At 33.1% G+C, this 14,710-nt stretch overlaps 1 protein-coding gene across 2 annotated transcripts in view; it reads right to left on the bottom strand.

Moving 5' to 3' along the window:
- Nucleotides 1-14,510, bottom strand: part of F (forked) — a 94,309-nt gene extending 79,799 nt beyond the window's left edge. Inside the window, exon 1 of one of the 2 annotated variants that reach the window (XM_064059858.1) lies at nt 14,194-14,510. In XM_064059858.1, coding sequence (XP_063915928.1) covers nt 14,194-14,402 — 209 coding nt within the window. In that variant the 5' untranslated portion in view covers nt 14,403-14,510. Of the gene's footprint in view, nt 1-13,316; nt 13,516-14,193 lie in introns of those variants that run through there. The other variant, XM_064059859.1, reaches the window with a different exon arrangement.
- Between the last annotated feature and the right edge of the window lie 200 nt (nt 14,511-14,710).

Raw genomic sequence — 14,710 nt, 5'->3', positions numbered from 1 at the left:
ATTTGAGAATTTGGTGATACGATGGTTTAAAAAATTTGAGGATTTGGGGATTTAGTGATTTGAGGTTTTGATGATTTGATTTTCAGAATTTGAGGATTTAGTAATTTGACAATTTAAGGATTTGGTGATTTCGATGATTTGAGGATTTAATGATTTGACAATTTGAGGATTTGTTGATTTGAAGATTTTGAGGATTTGGGCATTTGGGGATTTGGGGATTTGATGTTTTAGAAAGATTTTAAGATTTTATGACTTGACAATTTGAGGATTTGTTGATTTGAGGATTTGGTGATTTGAGGATGTGAGGATTTGGTGATTTGAGTATTTCGAAAATTTGTGAATTGAGGATGAAAAATTGAGGATTTGAGGATTTAGTAACTTCAGAATTTGAGGAGTTGATGATTTAGGATTTGAGAATTTGAAGATTTGAATATTTCGAAAATTTGCGAATTCAGGATGAAGAGTTGGGGATGTGAGGATTTAGTAACTCAAAAGTTTGAGGATTTGAGGATTTGGTGAATTGAGGATTTGAGGATTTGCTGATTCAAGTATTTTGAAAATTTGTGAATTGAGGATGAGGAGTTGAGGATTTGAGGATTTAGTAACTTGAGAATATGAGAATTTGATGATTTGAGCATTTGGTGATTTGAGGATGAAGAGTTGAGGATTTGAGGATTTATTAACTCGAAAATTTGATGATTTGAGGATTTGGTGATTTAAGGATTTAGCGATTTGATTATTTCGAAAAATTGTGGATTGAAGATGAAGAGTTGACGATTTGAGAATTTAGTAACCCGACAATTTGAGAATTTGGGGATTTGGTGATTTGAAGATTTCGAGGATTTGAAAATTTGAAGATTTGGTGATCTGAGGATTTGGTAATATAGGGATTTAAGGATTTGGTGATTTGAGCATTTCGAAAATTTGTGAATTGATGATGAAAAGTTGAGGATTTGAGGATTTAGTACCACGAGAATTTGAGGATTTGATAATTGGAGGATTTGGTGTTTAAGTATTTGAGGATTTGATAATTTGAGTGTTTTAGTATTTGGTTATTTGAGGAATTGGGGATTTGAGGTTTTGAGGACTTGATTATTTGGTGATTTGAGGGTTTCGGGAATTTGAGGATTTCAGGATCTGAGGATTTGGTGATTTGAGGACTTGAGATTTGGTGATTTGAGGTTTGAGAAATTGGTAATTTGAAGCTTTGTTGATTTGAGAATTTGAGGATTTGGTAATTTGAGGAAATGAGCATTTGGTGAGATGAGAATTTTAAGAATTTGAGGATAAGAAGATTTAGTGATTTGAGGATTAGATGGTTTGATGATTTGTTGAATTGAGGATTTCGAAGATTTGAAGATTTGGTAATTTGACGATTTGAGGAACTTGGGATTTGAGGAATTGGTGATTTGAGGTTTCGAGGATTTGGTAATTTGACGATTTGAAGATTTGGTGATTTGATGATATAACCATTTAAGGATTTGGTGATTTGAAGATTTTGATGATGTGAGGATTTCGATGATAGATTTGATTTGGTGATTTAGAGATTCGAGAATTTGTTGATTTGGTGATTTAGGGATTCGAGGATTTGACGATTGGAGGATTTCGGAGAAGGATTTGAGGATTAGTTGAGTTGAGGATCTTGAGGATTTGGGGAGTTGCAATTTAGGAATTTCGAGGATTTGATGATTTGAAGATTTGGATTTTTAAATGATTTCGTGGTTTGAGATTTGAGGATCTTACGATTTGGTGATTTGAGAACTTGAGATTTGGTGATTTGAGGATTTGGTGATTTGAGGTTTGCGGAATTGGTAATTTGAAGGTTTGTTGATTTGAAAATTTGAGGATAAGAGGATTTAGTGATTTGAGGAATTGGTAACTCGAGGATTTGAGGATTTGAGGATTTGAAAATTTGGTGATTTGAGGATTTTAGGATTTGGGGTTTTGGTGAATTCTAGTATTTGAGGATTCGGTAATTTTGAGATTTGAGGATTTGATGATTTGACGATTTGATTACTTGACTATTTGAAAAATTGTTGATCTGAGGATTTGAGGATTTGGTTATTTCGAAAATTTGAGGATTTGGTACTTAGAAAATTTGAGAATTTGGTGATTTGGTGATTTTGAAAATTTGAGAATTTGATGACAAGAATTTGAGGATTTGTTGATTTGAGGATTTTGAGGATTTGAGAATTTGGTGATTTGATCAATTGGTGATTTGAGAATTTTCTGATTGGGTGGTTTGGGGATTTCAAGAATTTGAGCTTAAGATAATTTCGTGATTTGAGGATTTCGAAGATTTGAAGAATCGACGATAATGATGATGAGAATTTGGTAACTCGAGGATTTGTGGATTTGATACTTTTATGATTTGAAGATTTAAATATTTGGTGATTTAAGAATCTGTGGATTTGGTGACTTGAGCATTTGGTGATTTAAGGAATTTGAGGATTTGGTGATTTCAGGATTTTGAAGATTCGAGGATTTGAAGATTTGTGGATTTGAATATTTGAGGATGTGCGAATCTTGAGGAGGATTTGGGGATTTGAAGATTTGTGCATTTCGGGGATCTATTGATGATTTGATGATTTGGAGATTCGAGGATTTGAGGAATTGTTGATTTGAAAATTTCGAGGATAGACTTAATAATTCGGTGATTTGGAGATTTCGGGGATTTAAGGATTTGAAGATTTGGATTTTTAATGATTTGGTGATTTGCGAATCTGAAGATTTGGTGATTTGAGGTCTGAGGAATTGGTAATTTGAAGGTTTGTTGATTTGAAAACTTGAGTATTTGTTGATCTGAGGACTTGAACATGTGGTGATTTGAGGATTTCAAAAAATTGAGGATAAGAGGATTTAGTGATTTAAGTATTTCGAAGATTTGAGGAATTGAGGATGAAGATTTGAGGATTTGATGATTTCAGCATTTGAGGATTTTAGTATTTGGGGATTTGGTGAATTGATGATTTGATAATTTGGAGATTTCGAAGATTTTGAGGGTTTAATAATTTGACAATTTGAGGATTTGATGATTTCTAAGATTTGAGGATTTGATTACTTGACTATTTGAGGATTTGGGGATTTGATGATTTGGTGAGTTCGAAGATTTGAGGATTTGTTGATTTGATAATTTCGATGATTTGAGGATTTGATGACTTGACAATTTGAGGATTTGATGATTTGAAGATTTCGAGGATTTGAGGATTTGGTGATTTGAGATCTGAAGAATTGGTAATTTGAAGGTTTGTTGATTTGAGAATTTGAGTATTTGGTGATTTGAGGGTTTCGAGAAACTGAGGATAAGAGGATTTAGTGATTTGAGTATTTCGAAGATTTGAGGAATTGAGGATGAAGATTTGAGAATTTCGCAACTTGAGGATTTGGTAATTTGGGGATTTCGAAGATTTTGAGGGTTTAATAATTTGACAATTTGAGGATTTGATTACTTGACTATTTAAGGATTTGGGGAATTGATGATTTGGTGGGTTCGAAGATTGGAGGATTTGGTGATTTGATAATTTCGATGATTTGAGGATTTGATGACTTGGCAATTTGAGGATTTGATGATTTGAAGATTTCGGGGATTTGAGGATTTGGTGATTTGAGGTCTGAAGAATTGGTAATTTGAAGGTTTGTTGATTTGAGAATTTGAGTATTTGGTGATTTGAGGATTTCGAGAAACTGAGGATAAGAGGATTTAGTGATTTGAGTATTTCGAAGATTTGAGGAATTGAGGATGAAGATTTGAGAATTTCGCAACTTGAGGATTTGGTAATTTTGGGATTTCGAAGATTTTGAGGGTTTAATAATTTGACAATTTGAGGATTTGCTGATTTCTAAGATTTGAGGATTTGATTACTTGACTATTTGATGATTTGGGGCTTTGATGATTTGGTGATTTCGATGATTTGAGGATTTGATGACTTGACAATTTGAGGATTTGATGATTTGAAGATTACGGGGATTTGAGGATTTGGTGATTTCAGGTCTGAAGAATTGGTAATTTGAAGGTTTGTTGTTGAGAATTTGAGTATTTGGTGATTTGAGGATTTCGAGAAACTGAGGATAAGAGGATTTAGTGATTTCAGTATTTCGAAGATTTGAGAAATTGAGGATGAAGATTTGAGAATTTCGCAACTCGTGGATTTGAGGATTTGATGATTTGAGGATTTGGTGATTTAAGGATTTTAGGATTTGGGGATTTGGTGATTTGATGATTTGGTGCTTTGGGGATTTAGAAGATTTTGGGGGTTTAATAATTTGACAATTTGGGGATTTGGTGATTTGAGGATTTCGAGTATTTGAGAATTTGATGATTTGAGTATTTCGAGGATTTGGTAATTTAACGATTTGTGCATTTGGTGATTTGATGAATTGGAAGATCTGAATATTTGATGATTGACCATTTGAGGATTTTGAGGATTGGATTATTTTGAGGATTTGAGGATTGAGGATTTGAGGATTTTGAGGATTTGGTGATTTGAGGATTTCGAGGATTTTGAGGGTTTGGGATTTGAGGATTTTGAAAACCTGTAGGGAAATGAAAAAGCCAGGTTTAATAATATATTGAATACTAAATAATAGTGTTATGATAACTATCCTCTCGAACTGTCATAACTAGAGTAATAAGCGCAATGAAAAAAAACGAACAAAATTACAGAAAAAAATTATAATTTTCCGAAAATTTGCAAATTTTCGAAAAATTTCGCACCTTTATATAGAAAGCCTCATTTAATGCGTTCGTATTAGCTTTCATCGTCCATCATTTCAATTCATATAAGTTTTAACACCTCACAATCTCAGGTTTTTGAAGCAGCAATAAAACTTTACAGCCGTGTAATCGGTAGCTGTGTTTCAAAATAACCAAACCCCACTTAACTAAAACCTCATTACACACATTCACGCTCACGCCATCCATCATCCTTTTTTTCCCTTTACTTCTTCACCTAAAACCAGGAAGGGTGTCAGTGTGTTGTCTGAATTCTTCAGTTGCGTAATTGGTTCATCTGATTAAGGATGTCTTGTTCTTGCGGAGCCGGCCAGAGGCTGTTCGAGACCTACATGCGGAGAAATCGGACGAAAGTAGATGAGACAGACTCTCACACATGATCGGCAACGGCGACCAGAGACAATCGAAGAAAACGAAAATCGACATGCACATGACGGTACCCGGCGATGGCTAATGACTCGCACTAGCGTGAAAAGCCTTCACGCTGTGCCGGCCGGATCGTGAAGGTTGATGATGGGCAGAGATAGGAGCAGTCGCTTTCCAATACCGGGTTTGGAAATTGTCATTGTTTAATAATGTAATAACGTAAAAAAATAAAAAAAAACGTTCTGGTGCGCAAAAAATTTGTAAATTCGTTTTACACTTGTCGCTACATTCGAAAGCAAGCTTCCCATCGCCCAGACCAATTAATCACTTTTAACCATATGCGAAAAGCCCTGCCACACCCATCTAAAAACTCGACGGGCGGTGAAATACCTGGCCTCGGGCCGACTTTCCTCTCGAATTTCTTTCAGCTGCCGCGAAAACTCTTCCAGTAAAAGTTTTCCCCGAGAGCGTTTTTCCTTTTCTGGCAATTAAAGAACTGATAACAGAAACCGACAATTAAACAATGAAGCGTAAGCGAAAGCTGGGTCCCGGCTTCTCACAGTATTATAGTGCGTATTAATTTTTGAACAGTGCAAGTTTGTGTGGCGTACGTGAGAATCTTCGGATTACGAGCTGTTACATTAATTATTCGGAAATGGGTGAAAGTGCTTGTTTTGGAGGAAAACGGGCGAGGAAATGATGGTGGTGGAGTCGTGGTGTATGGGCAAGTCGAGCATGATCGGCGATTAATTTTGTTGTAAACGGTAGTTTTTACAGTTAGTGTACCATTGGGTCGTGTGTTAATTAGATCGTTATGAGAATCATCGCTGTCGTAAAATATGCTTTTAATAACAGTTATGGTCGAATTAAATGGAGAGACTAGGAGGAAAAAAGCTATTATAGTCCGGGTTGAGGCAGACCTTTGACATGGTGTCGAGGATTTTATTGCTGGGGTTATGACAGGCGGTGAAGAGGTTTTATGAGTGTTGTATAACAATTTTTGGGTTTTAAGTAGTGTAACGTTGTATAGGTTTCAAATAATTCGAATAAAAGATATATTGGAATATTCAGGTGGATCAGTGGTTTGAAGATGAAAAATAACACATTGTTTCTACCGAAGCAAACAAAGAACTGTCACCATTGTATAAATATTCTAAGTGGTACCCAAATCGTACTTTCAATATTTCCGAGAACTGTTTTATTTACGTGATCTACAGATGCTTCAAAAATTTAAAACATTGAGACTTTCTCTTTAAAGTGAAATGGAAGCTTTGTTTTTGTGCAGATGGTACTACTGAAGTTTGAGCGCAACAAATAACTGGGAAATTTTGATATTAATTTTCACGCTTTTTAAAGAAGTACCGTATCCAGTCTAATCAAGAGCGCTAATTAATATGTACACTTCTCAATCTTTTCTCCACTAAACTCCAAGTTTTTAAGATCATTGAAGAAGTGGTACTAAAGTTTGAACTAGACTGTTTCAAGGAAACAAAGAACTCTTATAATTATCGAAACTGTTAAAAAGTAGTACCCATATGGAATTTTTTATTTATACTTAGCGATTACGATTTAAGAACAATTCTTTGGTAATTTTTTGAAAATTTTTAAAATTTAACTTGAAAACCTTATTTTTGCACAAATGGTACCACCAAAGTCTGAAGATCTTTAAATTACAGGACAAATTTTGAAGTTAATTTATACACACTATGTGTATGAAGAACTATCGTAAGTCAGTTAACGAAAACGACAATTACTATGTACACTTAAGTAGTACCTTATGGTATTAGATTCCATTATTTCTAGATTTTCTTAATGTTGCGTAATAATAAATTTAATAAGGTTTAAACTTTCCTTCATTAAATTCCAAAATTTTAAAAGCATTGAGGATTATTGAAATTCCCTCTTAAGACACAGGTTTTATTTTTTACGCAAGTGGTACTAGAAAATTAAGGTTTTATAATACGCAGTTTTCAAAATTTTAGATTTTTTGACTGAAAAACTATTGCTATATCGCAAACATTTATAGGTAGTACTCATAGTCTGCTTTAAGTACTTTCAATATTTATACGATCTACAGCAGTACTTAAAAAAATACGATTTTAGAATAATGATTTTGGAATTTTTTGAAAATTTGCAAAATTTAAGTTGAAAACTTATGTGAAAATTTCATTGGGAGTGTAACAGAAGCTTTATTTTCACAGATGGTACTACCAAAATCTGTAGATATATAATTTTCAGGAAAAAATTTTGAAGATGATTTTCACAACCTATTTGAACAAGTACTAAATGTAATTTAACGAAAAACGACATTTAATAGGTTCACTTAAATACTACTTTAGTGGTACCAGTTTTTCATGGTTTTTAGATTTTTTTAGTTTTCCTTTATAATAACCTTATTCAGTTTTAAGCTTTTCTTCATTAAGCATTCAGGATTTTCCAACTTCGTTCTAAAGGTAGAAGTTTTATTTTTTAGAAAGTGGTACTAAAAATCAAGCTTTTTTAGTACGTAGTTTTCAATATTTTTGGTTGCTATGACTCAAAAACTATTGCTATATCGCAAATATTGAAAGATAGTACTCATGTCGTGCTTTAAGTGCTTTCGAGATTTTCTATATTTGTAGGATCTCCAGCAGTACTTAAAAAATATACGATTTTAGAATAACGATTTTGTAATTTTTTGAAAATTTGCAAAATTTAACTTGAAAACTTGTGTGAAAATTTTATTGTGGAGCGTAACAGAAGCTTTATTTTCACAGATGGTACTACCAAAATCTGTAGAGATATAATCTTCAGGAAAAGAATTTGAAATTGATTTTCTCAAACTATTTGAAGAACTACCCAATGTATTTTAACGAAAAACGACATTTAATAGATTCACTTAAATAGTACTTTAGTAGTACCAGTTTTTCATGGTTTTTAGATTTTTTTAGTTTTCCTTTATAATAATCTTTCTCAGTTTTAAGCTTTTCATCATTAAGCATTCAGGATTTTCCAACTTCGTTCTAAAGGTAGAAGTTTTATTTTTTAGAAATTGGTACTAAAAATCAAGCTTTTGTAATGCGTAGTTTTCAATATGTTTGGTTGTAATGACTCAAAAACTATTGCTATATCGCGACTATTGAAAGATAGTACTCATGTCGTGCTTAAAGTGCTTTCGAGATTTTCTATATTTATAGGATCTCCAGCAGTACTTAAAAATATACGATTTTAGAATAACAATTTTGTAATTTTTTGAAAATTTGCAAAATTTAACTTGAAAACTTGTGTGAAAATTTTATTGTGGAGCGTAACAGAAGCTTTATTTTCACAGATGGTACTACCAAAATCTGTAGAGATATAATTTTCAGGAAAAGAATTTGAAATTGATTTACTCAAACTATTTGAAGGACTACCCAATGTTATTTAACGAAAAACGACATTTGATAGGTTCACTTAAATAGTACCTTAGTAGTACCAGTTTTTCATGGTTTTTAGATTTTTTTAGTTTTCCTTTATAATAATCTTACTCAGTTTTAAGCTTTTCATCATTAAGCATTCAGGATTTTCCAACTTCGTTCTAAAGGTAGGAGTTTTATTTTTTAGAAAGTGGTACTAAAAATCAAGCTTTTGTAGTACGTAGTTTTCAATATTTTTGGTTGTTATGACTCAAAAACTATTGCTATATCGCGACTATTGAAAGATAGTACTCATGTCGTGCTTAAAGTGCTTTCGAGATTTTTTATATTTATAGGATCTCCAGCAGTACTTAAAAAATATACGATTTTAGAATAACGATTTTGTAAGTTTTTGAAAATTTGCAAAATTTAACTTGAAAACTTGTGTGAAAATTTTATTGGGGAGTGTAACAGAAGCTTTATTTTCACAGATGGTACTACCAAAATCTGTAGAGATATAATTTTCAGGAAAAAAATTTGAAATTGATTTTCTCAAACTATTTGAAGAACTACCCAATGTAATTTAACGAAAAACGACATTTAATAGATTCACTTAAATAGTACCTTAGTGGTACCAGTTTTTCATGGTTTTTAGATTTTTTTAGTTTTCCTTTATAATAATCTTACTCAGTTTTAAGCTTTTCATCTTTAAGCATTCAGGATTTTCCAACTTCGTTCTAAAGGTAGAAGTTTTATTTTTTAGAAAGTGGTACTAAAAATCAAGCTTTTGTAGTACGTAGTTTTCAATATTTTTGGTTGTTATGACTCAAAAACTATTGTTATATCGCAAGTATTGAAAGATAGTACTCATGTCGTGCTTAAAGTGCTTTCGAGATTTTCTATATTTATAGGATCTCCAGCAGTACTTAAAAAATATACGATTTTAGAATAACGATTTTGTAATTTTTTGAAAATTTGCAAAATTTAACTTGAAAACTTGTGTGAAAATTTTATTGTGGAGCGTAACAGAAGCTTTATTTTCACAGATGGTACTACCAAAATCTGTAGAGATATAATTTTCAGGAAAAGAATTTGAAATTGATTTTCTCAAACTATTTGAAGAACTACCCAATGTATTTTAACGAAAAACGACATTTAATAGATTCACTTAAATAGTACTTTAGTAGTACCAGTTTTTCATGGTTTTTAGATTTTTTTAGTTTTCCTTTATAATAATCTTTCTCAGTTTTAAGCTTTTCATCATTAAGCATTCAGGATTTTCCAACTTCGTTCTAAAGGTAGAAGTTTTATTTTTTAGAAATTGGTACTAAAAATCAAGCTTTTGTAATGCGTAGTTTTCAATATGTTTGGTTGTAATGACTCAAAAACTATTGCTATATCGCGACTATTGAAAGATAGTACTCATGTCGTGCTTAAAGTGCTTTCGAGATTTTCTATATTTATAGGATCTCCAGCAGTACTTAAAAATATACGATTTTAGAATAACAATTTTGTAATTTTTTGAAAATTTGCAAAATTTAACTTGAAAACTTGTGTGAAAATTTTATTGTGGAGCGTAACAGAAGCTTTATTTTCACAGATGGTAGTACCAAAATCTGTAGAGATATAATTTTCAGGAAAAGAATTTGAAATTGATTTTCTCAAACTATTTGAAGGACTACCCAATGTAATTTAACGAAAAACGACATTTGATAGGTTCACTTAAATAGTACCTTAGTAGTACCAGTTTTTCATGGTTTTTAGATTTTTTTAGTTTTCCTTTATAATAATCTTACTCAGTTTTAAGCTTTTCATCATTAAGCATTCAGGATTTTCCAACTTCGTTCTAAAGGTAGGAGTTTTATTTTTTAGAAAGTGGTACTAAAAATCAAGCTTTTGTAGTACGTAGTTTTCAATATTTTTGGTTGTTATGACTCAAAAACTATTGCTATATCGCGACTATTGAAAGATAGTACTCATGTCGTGCTTAAAGTGCTTTCGAGATTTTCTATATTTATAGGATCTCCAGCAGTACTTAAAAAATATACGATTTTAGAATAACGATTTTGTAAGTTTTTGAAAATTTGCAAAATTTAACTTGAAAACTTGTGTGAAAATTTTATTGGGGAGTGTAACAGAAGCTTTATTTTCACAGATGGTACTACCAAAATCTGTAGAGATATAATTTTCAGGAAAAAAATTTGAAATTGATTTTCTCAAACTATTTGAAGAACTACCCAATGTAATTTAACGAAAAACGACATTTAATAGATTCACTTAAATAGTACCTTAGTGGTACCAGTTTTTCATGGTTTTTAGATTTTTTTAGTTTTCCTTTATAATAATCTTACTCAGTTTTAAGCTTTTCATCTTTAAGCATTCAGGATTTTCCAACTTCGTTCTAAAGGTAGAAGTTTTATTTTTTAGAAAGTGGTACTAAAAATCAAGCTTTTGTAGTACGTAGTTTTCAATATTTTTGGTTGTTATGACTCAAAAACTATTGTTATATCGCAAGTATTGAAAGATAGTACTCATGTCGTGCTTAAAGTGCTTTCGAGATTTTCTATATTTATAGGATCTCCAGCAGTACTTAAAAAATATACGATTTTAGAATAACGATTTTGTAATTTTTTGAAAATTTGCAAAATTTAACTTGAAAACTTGTGTGAAAATTTTATTGTGGAGCGTAACAGAAGCTTTATTTTCACAGATGGTACTACCAAAATCTGTAGAGATATAATTTTCAGGAAAAAATTTGAAATTGATTTTCCCAAACTATTTGAAGAACTACCCAATGTAATTTAACGAAAAACGACATTTAATAGGTTCACTTAAATAGTACCTTAGTGGTACCAGTTTTTCATGGTTTTTAGATTTTTTTAGTTTTCCTTTATAATAATCTTACTCAGTTTTAAGCTTTTCATCATTAAGCATTCAGGATTTTCCAACTTCGTATAAAGGTAGAAGTTTTATTTTTTAGAAAGTGGTACTAAAAATCAAGCTCTTGTAATACGTAGTTTTCAATATGTTTGGTTGTTATGACTCAAAAACTATTGCTATATCGCGACTATTGAAAGATAGTACTCATGTCGTGCTTAAAGTGCTTTCGAGATTGTCTATATTTATAGGATCTACAGCAGTACTTAAAAAAAATACGATTTTAGAATAATAATTTTGTAACTTTTTGAAAATTTGAAAAAATTTAACTTCAAAACTTGTGTGAAAATTTCATTGTGAAGTGTAACAGAAGCTTTATTTTCACAGAGGGTACTACCAAAATCTGAAGAGATATAATTTTCAGGAAAAAATTTTGAAGTTGATTTTCACGAGCAATTTGAAGAAGTACCCAATGTAATTTAACGCAAAACGACAATTAATATGTACGCTTAAATAGTACCTTAGTGATATCAGTTTTTCATGGTTTTTAGATTTTTTTATTTTTGCTTTATAATAAACTTATTCAGTTTCAAGCTTTTCATCATTAAGCATTCAGGATTTTCCAAATTCCTTCTGAAAGCAGAGGTTTTATTTTTAAGCAAGTGGTACTAAAAATCAAGCTTTTGTAGTACGTAGTTTTCAATATTTTTGGTTCTTATGATTCAAAAACAATTGCTATATCACTACTATTCAGCGATAGTACTCATATCGTACTTGAAATACTTTGGAGATTTTCTATATTTATACGATCTACAGCAATACTAAAAAATAATACGATTTTAGAATAATTATTTTGTAATTTTTTGAAAATTTGCAAAATTTTACTTGAAAACTTGTGTGATAATTTCATTGTGAAGTGTAACAGAAGCTTTATGTTCACAGATGGTACTACCAAAATCTGAAGAGATATAATTTTCAGGAAAAAATTTTGAAGTTGATTTTCACAAACTATTTGAAGAAGTACCCAATCTAATATAACGAAAAACGACAATTAATATGTACACTTAAATAGTACCTTAGTGATATCAGATTTTCATGGTTTTAAATTTTTTTAGTTTTGCTTTATAATAAACTTACTCAGTTTTAAGCTTTCCATCATTAAACATTCAGGATTTTCCGAATTCCCTCTGAAGGCAGAAGTTTTATTTTTAAGCAAGTGGTACTAAAAATCAAGCTTCTGTAGTACGCAATTTCCAAAATTTTTTACTTTTATGACTCAAAAACTATCGCCAGATTCCAACCATACAGAGGTAGTACTAATTTGGTGCTTTGAGTGTTTTCGAGACTTTTCATATTTACAGGAACTACAGCAGTACTTTATAAAATTACGATTTAAGAATAATTCTTATGTAATTTTCTGAAAATTTGAAAAATATAACTTGAAAACTTATGCAAAAATTCTATTGTGAATTGTAATAGAAGACTTATTTTTGCAACGATGGTACCACCAAAATCTTGAGATATACTAAAATAAATACAAAAGAAGTACCGTATGTACTTCTTTTGTATTTACTTAATTTAACCAGAAATGGCGATTTATATGTACATTTGAGTACTACTTTAGTACTATTTTCTATCACGACCTTAAAAAATTAACGACTTAACAATATTTTATGTATTTCAACCTGGAGTCTTATTTAAAACTTTCTTTGTAACACGGAACAAAAACTTCGTGCACAGATGTTGCTACTAATAAACTACTGGGCAAATTTTGGTGTTAATTTTCACACACCATTTGCAGAAGTACCGTACATAACTCAAAGAACACTAATTACTACGAATACTTTCTGGCGAATCTCAACCTTCTCAGTACTAATCTCTCAAACCCCACAACCAGGACCACTTTCGACTCACACATCTTTCAGTACCGAAACCAAACCGCCACCACCCCCAACAACCCTCCTCACCTGCACCACCTCCAGAACCCCGTCTCCCGTCTAGCCCGAACGTCCTCGACCCAATCGAGCGCAACCACCAAAACAAACAGTACCGACAGTACCCACAGTACGACCGAGCACTTTCGGTTACACCGCAGCGACAAGCACACGACGATCGACCGAAATTCACGCAGTGATTAATAAATCTCGAATGATGCATCGGCCGAAGAGTTATCACGAGAACACGAGAAAGCCTTTCTTCTGACGGAGAGTGGAGATGTGGTGGCCGTGCCAATGACATTGGAAAATGTGGGTCAGGCAAGTGGGGCGAGAGAGCCCATAATTGATACACACTGATTAAAAATTTACTTATTCTGTACTTATTTAACAATTAGCGGCCTTATGAGTGAGCAATTGTGTCTCGCAGTGGGTACTCGGGGGGGGGAGATAGTTTTGGAGTGTGATGTATGGTTGGAGATTGGTTCTAGTTGAAGAAGTACCAGTAAATCGACACTTACTTGAGGTACATATCCATCAAGCCCACAACCCCGTCCTCCTTCCTGAACAGAAACCAATTGCTCGTCTCTACAAAGTACTTCAAAATCTCGACGTCGCTCAAGGGTACGTCCAGCGTCTCGGTACCACCGCGCCAGCCTTTGGCCCCCACGAACCCCACGCACCCCGTTTTGCGCGCGTACCTCACATACTTGGCGCTATCTTTGCTTTTGGTGCTCATGGTACTCGATAAGTACCACCACACAAACAATTGCACGTCGCTTAAAATCATCGCCTTTAGTACCCATCATTCACGCACCAACACACCCAATTTTACCTATAAGTACCCAACCAACGTTGAGCAATTGTCCACAAATTATACCCTCGACACCCACATTGCGACACTACTCACCTTCGCTCATATCCCTGCACCCGCACATGTAGACAATCATGCGAATCGATCGACTCCTGCAGACTCGTTGACGTCGTTTCGAGACTCTCCTCGCCCACCTTCAGTAGCATGAACTCCGGATAAAGGGTACTGATCTTCGCTTGGTGGTACTTCTGGCTCTTGATCGCCTTGTGCGTGACGTGAAGTCGGAACAGTTCTAGTAGACACATCTTCGCGTAATTTGGGTGTCAAAGACCGGGTACTGGTGGTACCGCCGTCGCGCACATCTTCCTCGGGACTGGTTCCTGTTACAGCAAGTGACACCAGTTGGCCCATTATTTCCGCACGAAATGTTGGGACAAAAAACGACAATTGAAGAAAGTACCACTGGACCAATGGAGGAAAGTACTGCTTTGGTTGAGCGTGACGACGACGGTTCGGGGGAAAAAGTGCGGTTTGGCATGGATCGGTTTTCCTTGTATTGTGGTGTTGCGTCATAGCGGCGAGAGCGAGCCAAATCGGAGATTTTTGAGGCGGA

The sequence above is a fragment of the Zophobas morio genome, unplaced genomic scaffold, assembly GCF_036711695.1.
Source record: "Zophobas morio isolate AGI-343-1 ecotype UQ-CSIRO unplaced genomic scaffold, CSIRO_AGI_Zmor_V1 ptg000021l, whole genome shotgun sequence".
Lineage (NCBI taxonomy): Eukaryota > Metazoa > Arthropoda > Insecta > Coleoptera > Tenebrionidae > Zophobas > Zophobas morio.
Note: the sequence above shows the minus strand (reverse complement) of the source record. Positions and strands in the feature narration are given on the sequence as shown.